General features: G+C 46.4%; 1 protein-coding gene across 3 annotated transcripts in view; it reads right to left on the bottom strand.

The window, feature by feature from the left end:
- DOCK1 (dedicator of cytokinesis 1) overlaps positions 1–18,696 on the bottom strand; it is a 552,732-nt gene that overhangs the window by 494,025 nt on the left and 40,011 nt on the right. For all 3 annotated transcript variants that reach the window (XM_038743481.1, XM_038743482.1, XM_038743483.1), the window contains exon 2: positions 2,423–2,506. In XM_038743481.1, the coding sequence (XP_038599409.1) occupies positions 2,423–2,506 (84 nt within the window). The remainder of the gene's footprint in view (positions 1–2,422; positions 2,507–18,696) is intronic.

The following is an 18,696-nucleotide window of genomic DNA, read 5'->3' as shown; positions in this document are numbered from 1 at the left end:
ATAGAATAGGCGCTTAACAAATACTACTATGAATGTTATCTTCATATCTTGTTAACTTCTTCCCGGGAAGGATGGTGGAGATGAGTAAGAATCTCAGAGTTGGGATTCTTCCTCTCCAAAATAATAAGCAGCAAATTCCCTGTCCCTCACACTCCCTCCATCCCTCCACCCCAGCATCGAGCCAACCTGGACGGAACACGAACAGTTACGAATGAATGGGGGCAAGATTTTGTTTTTTGCTCATTTAAATGGTATTTGTTAAGCGCTCACTATGTGCCAGGCACTGTACTATGCCTGGGGTAGATACACACTAATCAGGTCGGACACAGTCCTTGCATGGGGCTCGCAGTCCACCGTGGCACAGTGGAAAGAGCCCGGGCTTTGGAGTCAGAGGTCATGGGTTCAAATCCCTGCTCCGCCAATTGTCAGCTGGGTGACTTTGGGCAAGTCACTTCACTTCTCTGGGCCTCAGTGACCTCATCTGTAAAATGGGGATTAAGACGGTGAGCCCCCCTTGGGACAACCTGATCACCTTGTAACCTCCCCAGCCCTTAGAACAGTGCTTGGCACATAGTAAGCAGCGTGGCTCAGTGGAAAGAGCACGGGCTTTGAGAAGCAGCGTGGCTCAGTGGAAAGAGCACAGGCTTTGGAGTCAGAGGTCATGGGTTCGAATTCCGCCTCCACCACATGTCTGCTGTGTGATCTTGGGCAGGTCACTTAACTTCTCTGAGCCTCAGTTACCTCATCTGTAAAATAGGGATTAAGCCTGTGAGCCCCACGTGGGACAACTTGATCACCTTGTATCTCCCCGCAGCACTTAGAACAGTGCTTGGCACACAGTAAGCACTTAACAAATGCCATTATTATTATTATAGTAAGCACTTAATAAATGCCATCATTATTATTATTATTATTATTATTATTATTGGAGGGCTTCCCAGACTGAGCCCCTTCCTTCCTCTCCCCCTCATCCCCCTCTCCATCCCCCACATCTTACCTCCTTCCCTTCCCCACAGCACCTGTATATATGCATATATGTTTGTACATATTTATTACTCTATTTATTTATTTATTTATTTTATTTGTACATATCTATTCTATTTATTTTATTTTGTTAGTATGTTTGGTTTTGTTCTCTGTCTCCCCCCTTTTAGACTGTGAGCCCACTGTTGGGTAGGGACTGTCTCTATATGTTGTCAATTTGTACTTCCCAAGCGCTTAGTACAGTGCTCTGCACATAGTAAGCGCTCAATAAATACGATTGATGATGATGATGATGATTATTATTAATCCCCACTTTACAGATGCAGTAAATTGGCACAGGGAAGTGAAGTGATTTATCCAAGGTCAAATAGCAGAGAAGTGGTAAAGCTGGCTTTAGAACCCAGGTTCAGAGAAGCACCTTGGCCTAGTGGATAGAGCCTGGGTGTCAGAAGGACCTGGGTTCTAAACCTAACTCCATCAATTGTCTGCTGTGTGACCTTGGACGAATCATTTCACTTCTCTGCACCTCAGTTACCTCATCTAGAAAATGGAGACTAAGAGTGTGAGCCCCATGTGGGACGGGGACTGCATCCAACCTGAATAACTTCTACCTACACTAGCACTGAAGAGTAGTGCTTGGCACATAGTAAGCACTTAACAAATACCTTAATTATTAAGGACCTGGGTTCTAATCCCAGCTCCACCACTTTTCTGCTGTATAAACTTGGGCAAGTCACTTTACTTCTCTGGGCTTCAATTATCTCAGAGATAAAATGGGGATTAAAACAGTGAGCCCTAAGTGGGCCACAGACTGCATCCAACTCAATTAACTTGTCTCTACCTCAGTGCTTAGGCACGTATTAAATGCTTAACGAATACCACAATTATTATTATTCTTCATTCATTCGATCATATTCATTGAGCGCTTACAGTGTGCAGAGCAATGTACTAGGCACTTGGAAGACTCCAATACAACAATGAACAAATTCCCTGCCCACAACGTGCTTAGAGTCTAGAAGACTGTATTATTAGGTCCTTCGGTTTCCCAGGCCCGTTCTCTATCCACCATGCCACACTTTTTCTCAGGTTCCTTCAGGACTGTTTCCTTCCAACTTTTCCCGTCTGAAAGAGGGTACTCATCGGAGCTACGACAGCTCGGGATTTTGTTCATCCATTCATTCAATCGTATTTATTGAGCGCTTACTGTGTGCAGAGCACTGTACTAAGTGCTTGGGAAGTACAAGTCGGCAACACATAGAGACGGTCCCTACCCAACAGTGGGCTCACAGTTCATGCTCACGCTTATCCCGTCGGGGGCAGAAAGCGTCCCGGCCCATTCCTCGTCCGCTGCGGGAGAGTACAGTGCTCTGCATGCAGTAAGCGCTCAATAAAGACGACTGAATGGATGAAGGGCAGCTGTCAGTCCCCCGTGCCCTACCTTCGTATGTTTCCAAGATGTGCACCGTGTCCCCGATCTGCAGAGATAGCTCATCCACTCCTCGGGCGTCATAGTTGTAGAAGGCTGGGAGAGAAGGAAGGGACAGAAAACCATTAGCAAACTTTGGGGGAGAGGGGGAGGAGGGAAGGGGGCGGCGACCACCGGTTTTCTGAAGCAGTCAGTCAGTCAACCGTACTTACTGAGCGTCTACTGCGTGTAGAGCACCATACTAGCACTTGGAAGAGGTAAACGAGGCACAGAAGTGACTTGTCCAAAGTCACACAGCTGATAATAATAATAATGATGGCATTTGTTAAGCACTTACTATGCACAAAGCATGGTTCTAAGCGCTGGGGGAGGGATACAAGGTGATCAGGTTGTCCCACGAAGGGCTCACAGTCTTAATCCCCATTTTACAGATGAGGGAACTGAGGCTCAGAGAAATTCAGTGACTTGCCCAAAGTCACACAGCTGACAAGGGGCGGAGCCGGGATTAGAACCCACGACCTCTGACTCCCAAGCCTGGGCTCTTTCCACTAAGCCACGCTGCTTCTAAATATAACAATAATAATAATAATAATAATAATAATAATGGCATTTATTAAGCAGTTACTATGTGCAAAGCACTGTTCTAAGTGCTGGGGAGGCTACAAGATTATCAGGTTGTCCCTCATGGGGCTCACAGTCTCAATCTCCATTTTACAGATGAGGTAACTGAGGCATAGAGAAGTTAAGTGACTTGCCCAAAGTCACACAGCTGACAATTGGCGGAGCTGGGATTTGAACCCATGACCTCTGACTCCAAAGCCTGGGCTCTTTCCACTGAGCCATGCTGCTCCTATATGACAACTTAAGCAGAAACATTGTGCCCTAGTGGAAAGACCACGGCCCTGGGAGTCAGAGGACCTGGGTTCTAAAGCCCGGTTCTGCCACTTGTCTGCTGTGTGATCTTGGGCAAGTCACTTCATTTCTCTGTGCCTCAACTGTTCCCAACTGCTTCCTCAACAGTCCACTAGACTATACGATCGTTGTGGGCAGGGAATGTGTCTACCAACTCTAAGCTGGTTGTGGGCAGGAAATGTGTCTGTTTAGTGTTATACTGTACTCTCCCAAGCGCTTAGGACAGTGCTTTGCATAAAGAAGGTGCTAAATACAATTGAATGAATGAACTGTTATATTGTTGTATTGTACTTTCCCAAGCGCTTAATACAGTGCTCTGCACACAGTAAAGTAAAAAAAAAAAAAAAAGTAAAAACAATCTGGTCGATTGATATAAAATGAGGATTGAATACCTGTTCTCCGGCCTACTGAGACTTAGTGCTTAGTACAGAACTCTGCACACAGTAAGCGCTCAATAAATACGATTGACTGACTAGACTTCGAGCTCCATGCAGGACAGGGACTGTGTGTCTACTCCAGCACTTAGAACAGTATTTGACGCATAGTAAGTGCTTAACAAGTACCATAAAACCAAAACAATAATCCCAGCTGTTGGGCAGTTCAGCCACAAGGACCCCAAGTCGTTCTGTCCCCATTAGAGCTTCCCCCCAAGCGCTTAGTACAGTGCTAAGTGCTTAGCACAGTGCTCTGCACAGATTAAGCAAGTCACTTTGGGCAAGTCACAACTTCTCTGTGCCTCAGTTACCTCATCTGTAAAATGGGGATTGACTGTGAGCCCCCCGTGGGACAACCTGACCACCTTGTAGCCTCCCCAGCGCTTAGAACACTGCTTTGCACATAGTAAACGCTTAACGAATGCCATCATTATTATTATTATTAAGCGGGCAATAAATATGATTTAATGAATGATGCTAGCTCCGCTCTCTCCACTGTCTCTCATTCGACTTTGTGGGAATGGAATTTTCCAAACTCCCTGACCCACCGAACTGCCTTCAAACTACATCTTGGGAAGGCAGTGGGCTTGTTGGATGGTGAATAAATGGTTCCGCCAAAACTATATATCTAAACGCACGGCTAAGGAGGTATTTCATTCATCGCATTCCACCAGCAATCTCCCTGTGATTTATTTTTTTAAATAAACGCCCGGCTAAGGAGGTATTTCACTGCATTCCACCAGCTCTCTCCCTGCAATCCATTCTCACTCCTCTCCCGCTGCACAGACTGGATGACTGCATCAGCCTCCTTCCTGACCTCCCAACCTCCTGTCTCTCCCCACTCCAGTCCATACTTCACTCTGCTGCCCGAATTATCTTTCTGCAGAAACGTTCTGGGCACAAACATACTAACAAAATAAAATAAATAGAATAGATATGTACAAGTAAAATAAATAAATAAATGGAGTAATAAATATGTACAAACATATATACAGGTGCTGTGGGGAAGGGAAGGAGGTAAGGTGGGGGGGGATGGAGAGGCGGTCCCTACCCAACAGTGGGCTCACAAAGCACTATGTTCATTCGGGGACCGTCTCCAGATGTTGCCAAATTGTACTTACCAAGCGTTTAGTACAGTGCTCTGCACACAGTAAGCACTCAATAAATACGACTGAATGAATGAATGAATTCCCCCTTCTAGACTGTGAGCCCACTGTTGGGTAGGGACCATCTCTATATGTTGCCAAATTGTACTTCCCAAGCGCTTAGTACAGTGCTCCGCACACAGTAAGCGCTCAGTAAATATGATTGAATGAATGAATGTCACTCCCCTCCTCAAAAATCTCCAGTGGTTGCCTATCAACCTCCGTAACAAGCAAAAACTCCTCACTATTGGCTTCAAAGCTCTCCATCACCTCGCCCCTTCTTACCTCACCTCCCCTTCTCTCCTTCTCCATCCCAGCCTGCACACTCCACTCCTCGGGTGCCGCTAATCTTCTCACTGGGCCTCAATCAATCAATCATATTTATTGAGCGCTTACTGTGTGCAAAGCACTGTACTAAGCACTTGGGAAGTACAAGATGGCAACATATAGAGACAGTCCCTACCCAACAGTGGGCTCACAGTCGTTCTCACCTGTCCCTCCATCGACCCCTGGCCCATATCCTACCTCTGGCCTGAACGCCTTCCCTCCTCAAATCCACCAAACAACCGTTTTCCCTCCTTCAAAGCCCTACTGAAAGCTCACCTCCTCCAAGAAGCCTTCCCAGACTAAGCCCTTTTCCTCAGCTCTCCCTCCCCCATCACCCTGACTTGCTCCCTCTTCTCTACCCCCCCACCCCACAGCACTTGTATATACATGTACGTATTTATAATTATAATTCTATTTATTTTTATTAATGATGTGTATAAATAATTCTGTTTATTTATAATGATGCTACTGATGCCTGTTTACTTGTTTTGATGTCTGTCTGCCCCCTTCTAGACTGTGAGCCCATTGTGGGCAGGGATTGTCTGTATCCTCCCCCTTCTAGACTGTGAGCCTGCTGTTGGGTAGGGACCGTCTCTATATGTTGCCAACTTGTACTTCCCAAGTGCTTAGTACAGTGCTCTGCACACAGTAAGTGCTCAATAAATACGATTGAATGAATGAATTTGTTGCTGAATTGTCCTTTCCAAGCATTTAGTAATAATAATAATAATAATGATAATGACGGCACAGTGCTCTGCACACAGTAAGCGCTCAATAAATACGACAATGAATGAATGCAAGTGCCATGAAGCCAATGGTATTATTTTCCCTGTACATATTTACTATTCCATTTATTTTATTTTGTTAATATGTTTTGTTTTGGTGTCTGTCTCCCCCTTCTAGACCGTGAGCCCGCTGTTGGGTAGGGACCATCTCTATATGTTGCCAACTTATGCTTCCTAAGCATTTAGTACAGTGCTCTGCACATAGTAAGCGCTCAATAAATACGATTGAATGAGTGAATGAGTGAATGGTATGAAGTTTCTGTTTAATGCAGAGATGGATAAGCAATCATTAGAGGATTTTGAGAAGTGGGTGATATGGAGATATTAGGGACTAAACGTTTTTGCAGAAAAATGAGCAAGGCAGCAGAGTGAGTTATGGACTGGAGGGTGGGGAGTCAGGAAGCAAGGGATGTCAGTGAAAAGGCTGATGCAGTAATCAAGGAAGAAGAATATAAATGCTTGGATTAACATAGTAGCAGCTTGGATGGAGAGGAAAGGGCGGAGTTCAGTGATTTTGCGATGGTTGAACCGACAGGATTTGGCGACAAATTGGAATCTGTAGGTTGACTAAGATGAGTCGAGGATGACGCCAAGGTGGAAGACATATAATGCAGAAGAGTGATGGGAAAGAAAGCCAGGATTTGGGTAGGAAGATGAGGAATTCTGTTTGGCACATGTTAAGGGTGAAGTGTCAGTGGGACATCCAAGGAGAGATGTCCTGAAGGCAAGAAGAAAAAGTATGTATTACATGCATACTGTGTACAGAGCACTATACTGAGCACTTGGGAAAGTACAACAGACTTAAAAGACATGATCCCTGCCATCACCGTGGCTCAGTGGAAAGAGCCCGGGCTTGGGAGTCAGAGGTCATGGGTTCTAGACTGTGAGCCCACTGTTGGGTAGGGACTGTCTCTATATACTGCCAACTTGTACTTCCCAAGTGCTTAGTACAGTGCTCTGCACACAGTAAGCGCTCAATAAATATGATTGATTGATTGATTGATTCAAATCCCAGCTCCACCGCTTGTCAGCTGTGTGACTTTGGGCAAGTCACTTAACTTCTCTGTGCCTCAGTTACCTCATCTGTAAAATGGGGATTAAGCTTGTGAGCCCCACATGGGACAACCTGATCACCTTGTTACCTCCCCAGTGCTTAGAACAGTGCCTTGCACATAGTAAGCGCTTAATAAATGCCATTATTATTATTATTGTCAGCTGTGTGACTGTGGGCAAGTCACTTAACTTCTCTGTGCCTCAGTTACCTCATCTGTAAAATGGGGATTAAGATTGTGAGCCCCACATGGGACAACCTGATCACCTTGTAACCTCCCCAGCGCTTAGAACAGTGCTTTGCAAATAGTAAGCGCTTAATAAATGCCATTATTATTATTATTATTGTCAGCTGTGTGACTTTGGGCAAGTCACTTAACTTCTCTGTGCCTCAGTTACCTCATCTGTAAAATGGGGATTAGGATTGTGAGCCCCACATGGGACAACCTGATCACCTTGTATCCTCCCCAGCGGTTAGAACAGTGCTTTGCACATAGTAAGTGCTTAATAAATGCCATTATTATTGTTATTATTATTGTCAGCTGTGTGACTTTGGGCAAGTCACTTAACTTCTCTGTGCCTCAGTTACCTCATCTATAAAATGGGGATTAAGATTGTGGGCCCCACATGGGACAACCTGATCACCTTGTAACCTCCCCAGAGCTTAGAACAGTGCTTTGCACATAGTAAGCGCTTAACAAATACCAAAATTATTATTATTATTATTATTATCACGGAGTTCACAATCTACTGTATGCAGATCACTAAAGAGAAGCGACATGGCTCAGTGGAAAGAGCCTGGGATTTGGAGTCAGAAGGTCATGGGTTCTAATCCCAGCTCCGCCACTCGTCAGCTGTGTGGTTTTGGGCAAATCACTTAACTTCAGTTACCTCATCTGTAAAATAGGGATTAAGACTGTGAGCCCCCCGTGGGACAACCTGATCACCTTGTAACCTCCCCAGTGCTTAGAACAGTGCTTTACACATAGTAAGCGCTTAATAAATGCCATCGTCATCATCACTGAACTAAGCGCTTGAGAGTAGAGTACAATAAGGACAGAAGATGTGATTTCTGCCCTCAAGGAGCTGACTGCCTAGTGTGGCAGATAGACACAAAATAAATGACGGTGACAGATGACATTCTCTTACAAAGCAGCGTGGCTCAGTGGAAAGAGCCCGGGCTTTGGAGGCAGAGGTCATGGGTTCAAATCCTGGCTCCGCCACTGGACAGCTGTGTGACTTTGGGCAAGTCCCTTCACTTCTCTGGGCCTCAGTTACCTCAGCTGTAAAATGGGGATTAAGACTGTGAGCCCCCCGTGGGACAACCTGATCACCTTGTAATAATAATAATAATAATGGCATTTATTAAGCACTTACTATGTGCAAAGCACTATTCTAAGCACTGGGAAGGTTACAAGGTGATCGGGTTGTCCCACGGGGGGCTCACAGTCTTAATCCCCATTTTACAGATGAGGTAACTGAGGCCCAGAGAAGTTAAGCGACTTGCCCAAAGTCACACAGTTGGCAATTGGCGGAGCCGGGATTTGAACCCATGACCTTTGACTCCAAAGCCCGTGTTCTTTTCTACTGAGCCACGCTGCTTCCCTAACCTCCCCTGTGCTTAGAACAGTGCTTTGCACATAGTAAGCGCTTAATAAGTGCTATCATTATTATTATTATTATTATAATGGCATTTGTCAAAAGCTTATTATGTGCCAAGCACTGTTCTAAGCACTTGAGGAGATACAAGGTCACCAGGTCACAGTCCCTGTCTGACATGGGGCTCACAGTCTCCATCCCCATTTCACGGATAGGTAACTGAGGCACAGAGAAGAAGTGAAGTGAGTCGCCCAAGGTCATACAGCAGGCGAACGGTGTCCGTCTTCCCCAGGGCCCGAGCAACACGTGGGACGGGGCTGAAGACGCGAGGTGGGGCGGCCATTCCCTACGGCCACACAGCGTGAGAAGCCGTGTGGCCTAGTGGAAATCAATCAATCAATCAATCAATCGTATTTATTGAGCACTTACTGTGTGCAGAGCACTGTACTAAGCGCTTGGGAAGTACAAGTTGGCAACATATAGAGACAGTCCCTACCCAACAGTGGGCTCACAGTCTAGAAGGGGGAGACAGAGAACAAAACCAAACATATTAACAAAATAATGGAAAGAGCACAGAATGGAAAGAGCACAGGCCTGGGAATCAGAAGGCCTGGGTTCTAATCCTACCTGCATTATTCGTCTGCTGGGTGACCTTGGGCAAGTCACTTCACTTCTCTGTATCTCAATTTCCTCATCTGTAAAACAGAGGTTTTATACCTGCTTCCCCTCCCCTCAGACTATGAGCCCCATATGGGACAGGGACTGTGTCTGACCTGATGATAGAGAAACAGCGTGGCTCAGCGGAAACAGCCTGGGCTTTGGAGTCAGAGGTCATGAGTTCAAATCCCGGCTCTGCCAATTGTCAGCTGTGTGACTTTGGGCAAGTCACTTAACTTCCCTGTGCCTCAGTTACCTCATCTGTAAAATGGGGATTAAGACTGTGAGCCCCCCGTGGGACAACTTGATCACCTTGTTACCTCCCCAGCGCTTAGAACAGTGCTTTGCACATAGCGCTTAATAAATGCCATCATTAGTATTATTATTCTCTGTGCCTCAGTTACCTCATCTGCAAAATGGAGATTAAGACTGTGAGCCCCCCGTGGGACAACTTGATCACCTTGTAACCTCCCCAGCGCTTAGAACCGTGCTTTGCACATAGTAAGCGCTTAATAAATGCCATCACTATTATTATTATTATATTGTATCTACCTCAGCGCTTAGTTTAGTGCTTGGCACACAGTAAGTGTTTAACAAATACCATAGTTATTATCTTCACTGTTGTAAAAGTGCTTTGGAAAGCCGCATGAGCGATTTAAATAAAACGCATTATTATGCTGAAAACAATAAACACAATTACATGGTCGAAAGGCAATGTCAATATGTACCAACACAGAAAGATTTGGAATTCAATTTAAGTGTTCATGTGTAAATGTTTAATTTTCAAAGGGTTCTCCCTCACTTCCTCCTAGTGGATAGAGCATGGGCCTGGGAATCAGGAGGAGCTGGGTTCTACTCCCAGCTCCGCCACTTGTCTTCTGTGTGACCTTGGGCAAGTCACTTCACTTCTCTGTGCCTCAGTTACCTCATTTGTAAAGTGGGGATTAATAATAATGTTAAGCGCTTACTATGTGCGAAGCACCGTGAATGTGAGCCCCACAAGGGACAGGGACTATATCCAACCTGATCATCGTGGCTCAGTAGAAAAATCATGGGCTTTAGAGTCAGAGGTCACGGGTTCAGATCCCGGCTCCGCCAATTGTCAGCTGTGTGACTTTGGGCAAGTCACTTCACTTCTCTGGGCCTCAGTTACCTCATCTGTAAAATGGGGATGAAGACTGTGAGCCCCCCATGGGACAACCTGATCACCTTGTAACCTCCCCAGCGCTTAGAACAGTGCTTGGTACAAAGTAAGTGCTTAATAAATGTCACTATTATTTTATTATTATTATCAATCATATTTATTGAGCGCTTACTGTGTGCAGAGCACTGTACTAAGCACTTGGGAAGTACAAGTTGGCAACATATAGAGACAGTCCCTACCCAACAGTGGGCTCACAGTCTAGAAGGGGGAGGTATGAATCAGAAACGACATTGTACTTCCCAAGCGCTTAGTACAGTGCTCTGCACACAGTAAGCGCTCAATAAATACGACTGATGATGATGATGACTCGACGGCACTTGACAATAATGGAAATCATACTACGTGCAGAGCACTGTACTAAGTGCTTCGGAAAGTACAACAGAATTAGCAGACGCGTTCCCTTCAGCTTACGGTCTGGAGGGGGAGACGGATATTAATATAAATAACTTAAAATGTATAGAATAAGTAATCTGTAATTATAATTTACAGACACGTACATCAAGTGTCGTGCGGGTGGACGAACAGCAAACGTCGACAGGTCGCCGATTAAAGTGCACGGAGGACTCAGGAGGGAGAGGGAGCCGGGAAAAGAGGGTTTATTGAGGAAGGCCCTAGGAGAGCCTAGTACAAGTCAACTTGGACTTCCCAAGCGCTTAGTACAGTGCTCTGCACACAGTAAGCGCTCAATAAATACGATTGATGATGATGATGATGATGAGAGCCAATGGTCTCCGCACACAAGCTCTCCTCCCTCCGGCCCCTGCGAGGAGCCCGCAATCCGAGACGGGAAAAGGGGTGGGGGCGGCGGTCAGTTGGGAATTGGATTCTTTATGGGCCATGCAGGAATCACATGAGCCAGCCGGTTTCCGGGAGAGTTACAAAGGGCTACTGTGATGCTCCCCCAGAACCCAAGATCCCGCATGCTCGCTCCTGCTGCACCCCCTCCCCCTTTCCGCCCGGGATTCCAGGAGTGCCTGATAATAATAATAATAATGATGGCATTTGTGAAGTGCTTACTATCAATCAATCAATTGAATTTATTGAGCGCTTACTGCATGCAGAGCACTGTACTAAGCGCTTGGGAAGTACAAGTTGGCAACGTATAGAGACGGTCCCTACCCAACAGCGGGCTCACAGTCTAGAAGACTATCAGTCAATCAATCGTATTTATTGAGCGCTTACTGTGTGCAGAGCACTGGACGAAGCGCTTGGGAAGTACAAGTTGGCAACGTATAGAGACAGTCCCTACCCAACAGTGGGCTCACAGTCTAGAAGACTATCAATCAATCAATCAATCGTATTTATTGAGCGCTTACTGTGTGCAGAGCACTGGACTAAGCGCTTGGGAAGTACAAGTTGGCAACATGTAGAGACAGTCCCTACCCAACAGTGGGCTCACAGTCTAAAAGGGGGAGACAGAGAACAAAACCAAACATGCTAACAAAATAAAACAAATAGAATAGATATGTACAAGTAAAATAAATAAATAGAGTAATAAATATGTACAAACGTATATACATATATACAGGTGCTGTGGGGAAGGGAAGGAGGTAAGATGGGGGGATGGAGAGGGGGACAAGGGGGAGAGGAAGGAAGGGGCTCAGTCTGGGAAGGCCTGCTGGAGGAGGTAAGACTATGTGCGAAGCACTGTTCTGGAGATACAAGGTGATCAGGTTGTCCCACGTGGGGCTCACAGTCTTCATCCCCATTTGACAGATGAGGTAACTGAGGCACAGGGAAGTTAAGTGACTTGACCAGAGTCACACGGCAGACAAGTGGCAGAGCCGGGATTCGAACCCACAACCTCTGACTCCCAAGCCCGGGCTCTTTCCACTGAGCCATGCTGCTTCTCTTATAATAATGATGGTATTTGTTAAGTGCTTACTATTTGTGAAGCACTGTTCTAAGCGCTGGCGGGGATACAAGGTGATCAGGTTGTCCCATGGGGGGCTCACAGTCTTATTCCCCTTTTTATAGATGACGTAACTGAGGCACGGAGAAGTTAAGTGGCTTGCCCAAGGTCACACAGCTGACAAGTGGCAGAGCCGGGATTCAAACCCATGACCTCTGATTCATTCATTTATTTATTCAATCGTATTTGTTGAGCACTTACTGTGTGCAGAGCACTGGACTAAGTGCTTGGGAAATACAAGTTGGCAACATATAGAGACGGTCCCGACCCAACAACGGGCTCACAGTCTAGAAGGGGGAGATTCCCAAGCCTGTGCTGTCTCCACTGAGCCACGCTGCTTCTCTGATCACCCGAAGGATTCGGCCGTCACTTCCGCCATGTGCCGACCGTTCCTTCCATCCATCCATCACTGTGAGCCCACTGTTGGGTAGGGACTGTCTCTATATGTTGCCAATTTGTACTTCCCAAGCGCTTAGTACAGTGCTCTGCACATAGTAAGCGCTCAATAAATACGATTGATGATGATGATCCATCAACCAGTGGTGTTTACTGAGCACTCGCCGGGTGCTGAGCACTGCACTGAAAGCTTGCAGCTCACCCCACTCCCCCCTACCCCACTTTGCCCACTGGCCAGGATCGGCTCCTGTGGTCAAAGCGGCCAAGGCCAGGATCATCATCATCATCATCATCATCATAATGGCATTAAGCGCTTACTATGTGCAAAGCACTGTTCTAAGCGCTGGGGAGGTTACAAGGTGATCAGGTTATCCCACGGGGGGCTCACAGTCTTAACCCCCATTTTACAGATGAAGGAACTGAGGCACAGGGAAGTTAAGTGACTTGCCCAAGGTCACACAGCAGGCAATTGGTGGAGCCAGGATTTGAACCCGTGACCTCTGACTCCAAAGCCCGGGCTCTTTCCACTGAGCCACACTGCTTCCCACAATGACCAGGACCCCGCCCCAGAGGGGCTCTGGAAATAATAATAATAATGATGGCATTTATTAAGTGCTTACTATGTGCAAAGCACTGTTCTAAGCGCTGGGGGGATACAATGTGATCAGGTTGTCCCACAGGGGGCTCACAGTCTTAATCCCCATTTTACAGATGAGGTAACTGAGGCCCAGAGAAGTTAAGTGACTTGCCCAAAGTCACACAGCTGACAAGTGGCGGAGTCAGGATTTGAATCCATGACCTCTGACTCCAAAGCCCGTGCTCTTTCCACTGATCTAAGCTGCTTCCCTGGAAACACCATCACCCTGGAAACACCACCACGGCTCCCGCTCCCGCCCTAGCACCATTTGACCAATCCAATCCCTCCCTAGTGGAAAGAGCCCGGGCCCAGAGTCACAGGGCCTGGGTTCTAATCCCGGCTCCGCCACTGGCCTGCTGGGTGAGGGTGGGCAAGTCACTTCACTTCTCTGGGCCTCAGTTCCCCCATCTGCAAACTGGGGACTTAATATCTGTTCTTCCTCCTACCTAGACTGTGAGCTCCACTTGGGACCTGGCTATCTTGCATCTACGCAGCATGGCTCCATGGAAAAAGCCCGGGCTTTAGAGTCAGAGGTCATGGGTCCAAATCCCGGCTCCGCCAATTGTCAGCTGTGTGACTTTGGGCAAGTCACTTCCCTTCTCTGTGCCTCAGTTACCTCATCTGTAAAATGGGGATTAAGATTGTGAGCCCCACGTGGGACAACCTGATCACCTTGTATCCTACCCAGAGCTTAGAACAGTGCTTGGCACATAGTAAGTGCTTAAAAAATACCATCATTATTATTAGTAGTAGTAGTAGTAGTACAGTGCTTTTAGACTGTGAGCCCACTGTTGGGTAGGGACTTTCTCTATGTGTTGTCAACTTGTACTTCCCAAGCGCTTAGTACAGTGCTTTGCACACAGTAAGCGCTCAATAAATACGATTGATGATGATGATGATGATGCTTGGCCCATAGCACTGGGGTAGATACAAGGTAATCAGGTTGTCTCACATGGGGCTCACAGTTTTAATCCCCATTTCACAGATGAGGTAACTAAGGCACAGAGAGGTTAAACGGGTTGCCCAAGGTCACACAGCAGAGTTCTCCAAGGGAGTGGGTGTGGATGGAGAATAGAAGAGGACCCAGAACTGAACCTCGAGGGACCCCCAGGATGGGAGGCAGAGGAGGAGCCCACGAAGGAGACAGAGTGATGAGGAGAACCAGGAGAGGACAGCATCATTGAAGCCGAGGTTGGATAATGTTTCCAGGAGAGCAGGATGGTCAACAGTGTCAGAGGAAGTTGAGAGGTCGAGGAGGATTAGGATTGGGTAGAGGCCATCGGATTTGGCAGCAAGGAGATCGGAGAGAGCAGTTTCTGTGGAGTGAATGGGACGGAAGAGAGATTGGAAGGGATAGAGGTGAGAATTGGAGGAGAGGAAGTGGAGGCAGCAGGTGTAGACAACTTGCTCAAGGATTTTGGAGAGGAATAGTAGGAGGGAAATGGGATGACAACTGGGGTCAAGGGAGGGTTTTCTTTAGGATGGGGAGACATGAGCCTGTGTGAAAGGAGAGGGGAGCGAATAGTTGAAGATCCACTCATTCAATCGTAGTTATTGAGCGCTTACTGTGTGCAGAGCACTGTACCAAGCGCTTGGGAAGTACAAGTTGGCAACATAGAGGAAACGGTCCCTACCCAACAACGCGCTCACAGTCTAGAAGATGAAGCCACTGGAGAGCAAACAGTGGCGGTGAGGGAGGGAGGGGGCAAGTGTTTGGATAAGGTGCAAAGGAATGGAGTCAGAGGCGCGGGCAGAGGGGATGGATTTTGAGAGGAGGTGGGGGTTTCAAATTTATGATAATGTATGTGGCCAGGTCATTAGGGGAAAGAGACGCTTTGGGTGTGGAAGGGATGGGGTTGGCTTTGGTCCTGACTTGCGACCCATCCACAACTCCAGGTGGGCAGTAGGAAAGGCAGACAATTTTCAAAGGGACGTCTTTGCACAGGTCAGACCTTTTCTATCGTTTTAAGTGCTTAATGTGTTCAAAGCACAGTGCTGAGTATTGGAAAAGAGTTCATAGACACCATCTCTGTCCTCAAGGAGTTCACAGCCTGCTTTTGTGCAGAGCACTGGTTAATAAACAGATTCCCTACCCTCAAGGAGATTATAGCCTACATTGCAGAGCATTCATTCCTTCATTCATTCAATCGTATTTATTGAGCACTTACTGCATGTAGAGCACTGTACTAAGCGTTTGGGAAGTACAAGTCGGCAACATATAGAGATGGCCCCTACCCAACAACGGGCTCACAGTCTAGAAGGGGGAGACAGACAACAAAACAAAACATGTGAACCGGTGTCAAGTCATCAGAATAAATAGAAGTAAAGCTAGATGCACGTCATTAACAAAATAAATAGAATAGTAAATATGGACAAGTAAAATAGAGTAATAAATCTGTACAAACATATATACAGGGGCTGTGGGGAGGGGAAGGAGGTAGGGCGGGGGGATGGGGAGGGGGAGAGGAAAGAGGTGGCTCAGTCTGGGAAGGCCTCCTGGACGAGGTGAGCTCTCAGTAAGAGCACTGTACTGAGCACTTGGGGAAGTACAAAAGAATCAGCCATTGGACGCATCATAGCCTAGGAGAAAGAGCCCATGCCTGGGAGCCAGAAGCCCTGCGTTCTAATCATTGCTCTGCCCCTTTTTTTTTAAAATGGTATTCGTTAAGCACTTACTCTGTGCCAGGCACTGTACTAAGCACTGGAGCAGAGACAAGATAATCAGGTTTGACACAATCCATGTCCTACACTGGGCTCACAATCTTAATCCCCATTTTACAGTTGAGGTAACAGTCAGTGAGTCAGTCATATTTTTTGAGCACTTACTGTGTGCAGAGCTTGAGAGACTAGAGTATAATATAACAGATACATACCCCTGTTCACAATGAGCTTACAGTCTAGAGGGGGAGAATGACATTAATATAAATAAATTACAGGTAAGACTTGCCTGCTGTTTGACTCTGGACAAGTCACTTAACTTCTCTGTGCCTCAGTTTCCTTGGACATAAAATATCTGTTCCCCTTCCTACTTGGACCAGGAGTCCCGTGTTGGGCAGGGACTGTGACCGATCTAATTATCTTGAATCTACCATTATAATAATAATAATAATAGCATTTATTAAGCTCTTACTATGCGCAAAGCACTGTTTTAAGCGATGGGGAGGTTACAAGGAGATCGGATTGTCCCACAGGGGGCTCACAGTCTTAATCCCCATTTTACTGATGAGGGAACTGAGGCACAGAGAAGTAAAGTGACTTGTCCAAAATCACACAGCTGACACACATTGGCAGAGCCAGGATTCGAACCCATGAACCCTGACTCCAAAGCCCGTGCTCTTTCCACTTAGCCACGCTGCTTCTCTATTATATACTATAATAATATATAAAGGAGCAGCATGGTTTGGTGGATACAGCACGGGCCGGGGAGTGAGAAGGTTAAGGGTTCTAAACCCAGCTTCGCCACTTTTGTCTGCCGTATGGCCTTGGGCAAGCCACTTCACTTCTCTGTGCCTCAGTTTCCTCATCTGTAAAATGGGGATGAAAACTGAGAGCGCTGTCAAGACAGGGACTTGGTCCTACGCGATTTGCTTGTATCCACACCAGCGCTTAGTACAGTGCCTGGCACATAGTAAGCACTTAGCAAATACCATTATTATTATTATTGTTATTAATTATGACGATGTTAGACAATTCCTACCCTCAAGGGGTTTACAATCTGGCAAGCTTTCAGTCAAGTAAATGGACATTCATTCATTCATTCAATCGTAGTTATTGAGGGCTTACTGTGTGCAGAGCACTGGACTAAGCGCTTGGGAAGTCCAAGTTGGCAACATCTAGAGACGGTCCCTACCCAACAGCGGGCTCACAGTCTAGAAGGGGGAGACGGACAACAAAACAAAACATATTAACAAAATAAAATAAATAGAATAAATATGTACAAATAAAATAGAGTAATAAATCCGTACAAACATATATACATATATACAGATGCTGTGGGGAGGGGAAGGAGGTAAGGCGGGGGAATGGGGAGAGCAGCTGTCTTCACACCCAGCACAAGTTCCCTAGTCCCCCCACTGCCTGCACGACAAGAAAAATAAACTCTAAATTCCAGCCGACAGCGACACTGCCAAGCATCGTAAAGCAGAGACCGTGTGGAGCAGCAGTGTGGTTCAGTGGATAAAGCACGGGCTTGGGAGTCAGGAGGATCTGGGTTCTAATTCCGCTTTAGGCAAGTCACTTAACTTCTCTGTGCCTCAGTTCCCTCATCTGTAAAATGGGGATTAAGACTGTGAGCCCCCCGTGGGACAACCTGATCTCCTTGTAACCTCCCCAGAGCTTAGAACGGTGTTGACTGAAGAAGACGGCTTCTTCAGTGTTGCCTTCGGCAGAGTCATGTCAGCTACAGATCATCATCAATCGTATTTATTGAGCGCTTACTGTGTGCAGAGCACTGTACTAAGCACTTGGGAAGTACAAGTTGGCAACATATAGAGACAGGCCCTACCCAACAGTGGGCTCACAGTCTAAAAGGGGACAGTCTAAAAGCTACAAATCTACAAATCTTCATAATGAATATGGCTCCTAATAATAATAATAATAATAATAACAATAATAATAATGGCATTTATTAAGCACTTACTATGTGCAAAGCACTGTTCTAAGCTCTGGGGGGATACAAGGTGATCAGGTTGCCCCACAGAGGGCTCACAGTCAATCCTCATTTTACAGATGAGGTAACTGAGGCATAGAGAAGTGAAGTGCCTTGCCCAAAGTCACACAGCTGACAATCGGCAGAGCCGGGATTTGAACCCATGACCTCTGACTCCAAAGCCCGGGCTCTTTCCACTAAGCCATGCTGCTTACCCAAACGTGATTTGGTTTCCATGGTGTGCCCAGTTCCTAATTACTGTTGGTGACGGTAATTGGAGTCCCTGCCAGTGACCTGGACAACTATAACAGTCAACACAGAAAAGTCAACACAGAGGAGCAGTGTGGCCTAGTGGATAAAGCTCAGGCTTGGGAGTCAGAAGGACCGGGTTTCTAATCTGGGCTCTGGCACTTGTCTGTTCATTCATTTGCTCAATCGTATTTATTGAGTGCTTACTGTGTGCAGAGCACTGTACTAAGCGCTTGGGAAGTACAAGTTGGCAACATATAGAGACGGTCCCTACCCAACAGTGGGCTCACAGTCTATATAATATGTGATCAATAAAAAGAGATCAATAAAA

Source organism: Tachyglossus aculeatus, chromosome 3, assembly GCF_015852505.1.
Source record: "Tachyglossus aculeatus isolate mTacAcu1 chromosome 3, mTacAcu1.pri, whole genome shotgun sequence".
NCBI classification, from domain to species: Eukaryota; Metazoa; Chordata; class Mammalia; order Monotremata; family Tachyglossidae; genus Tachyglossus; species Tachyglossus aculeatus.
The sequence above is the reverse complement of the archived record's forward strand: the minus strand, read 5'-3'. Positions and strand labels throughout refer to the sequence as shown.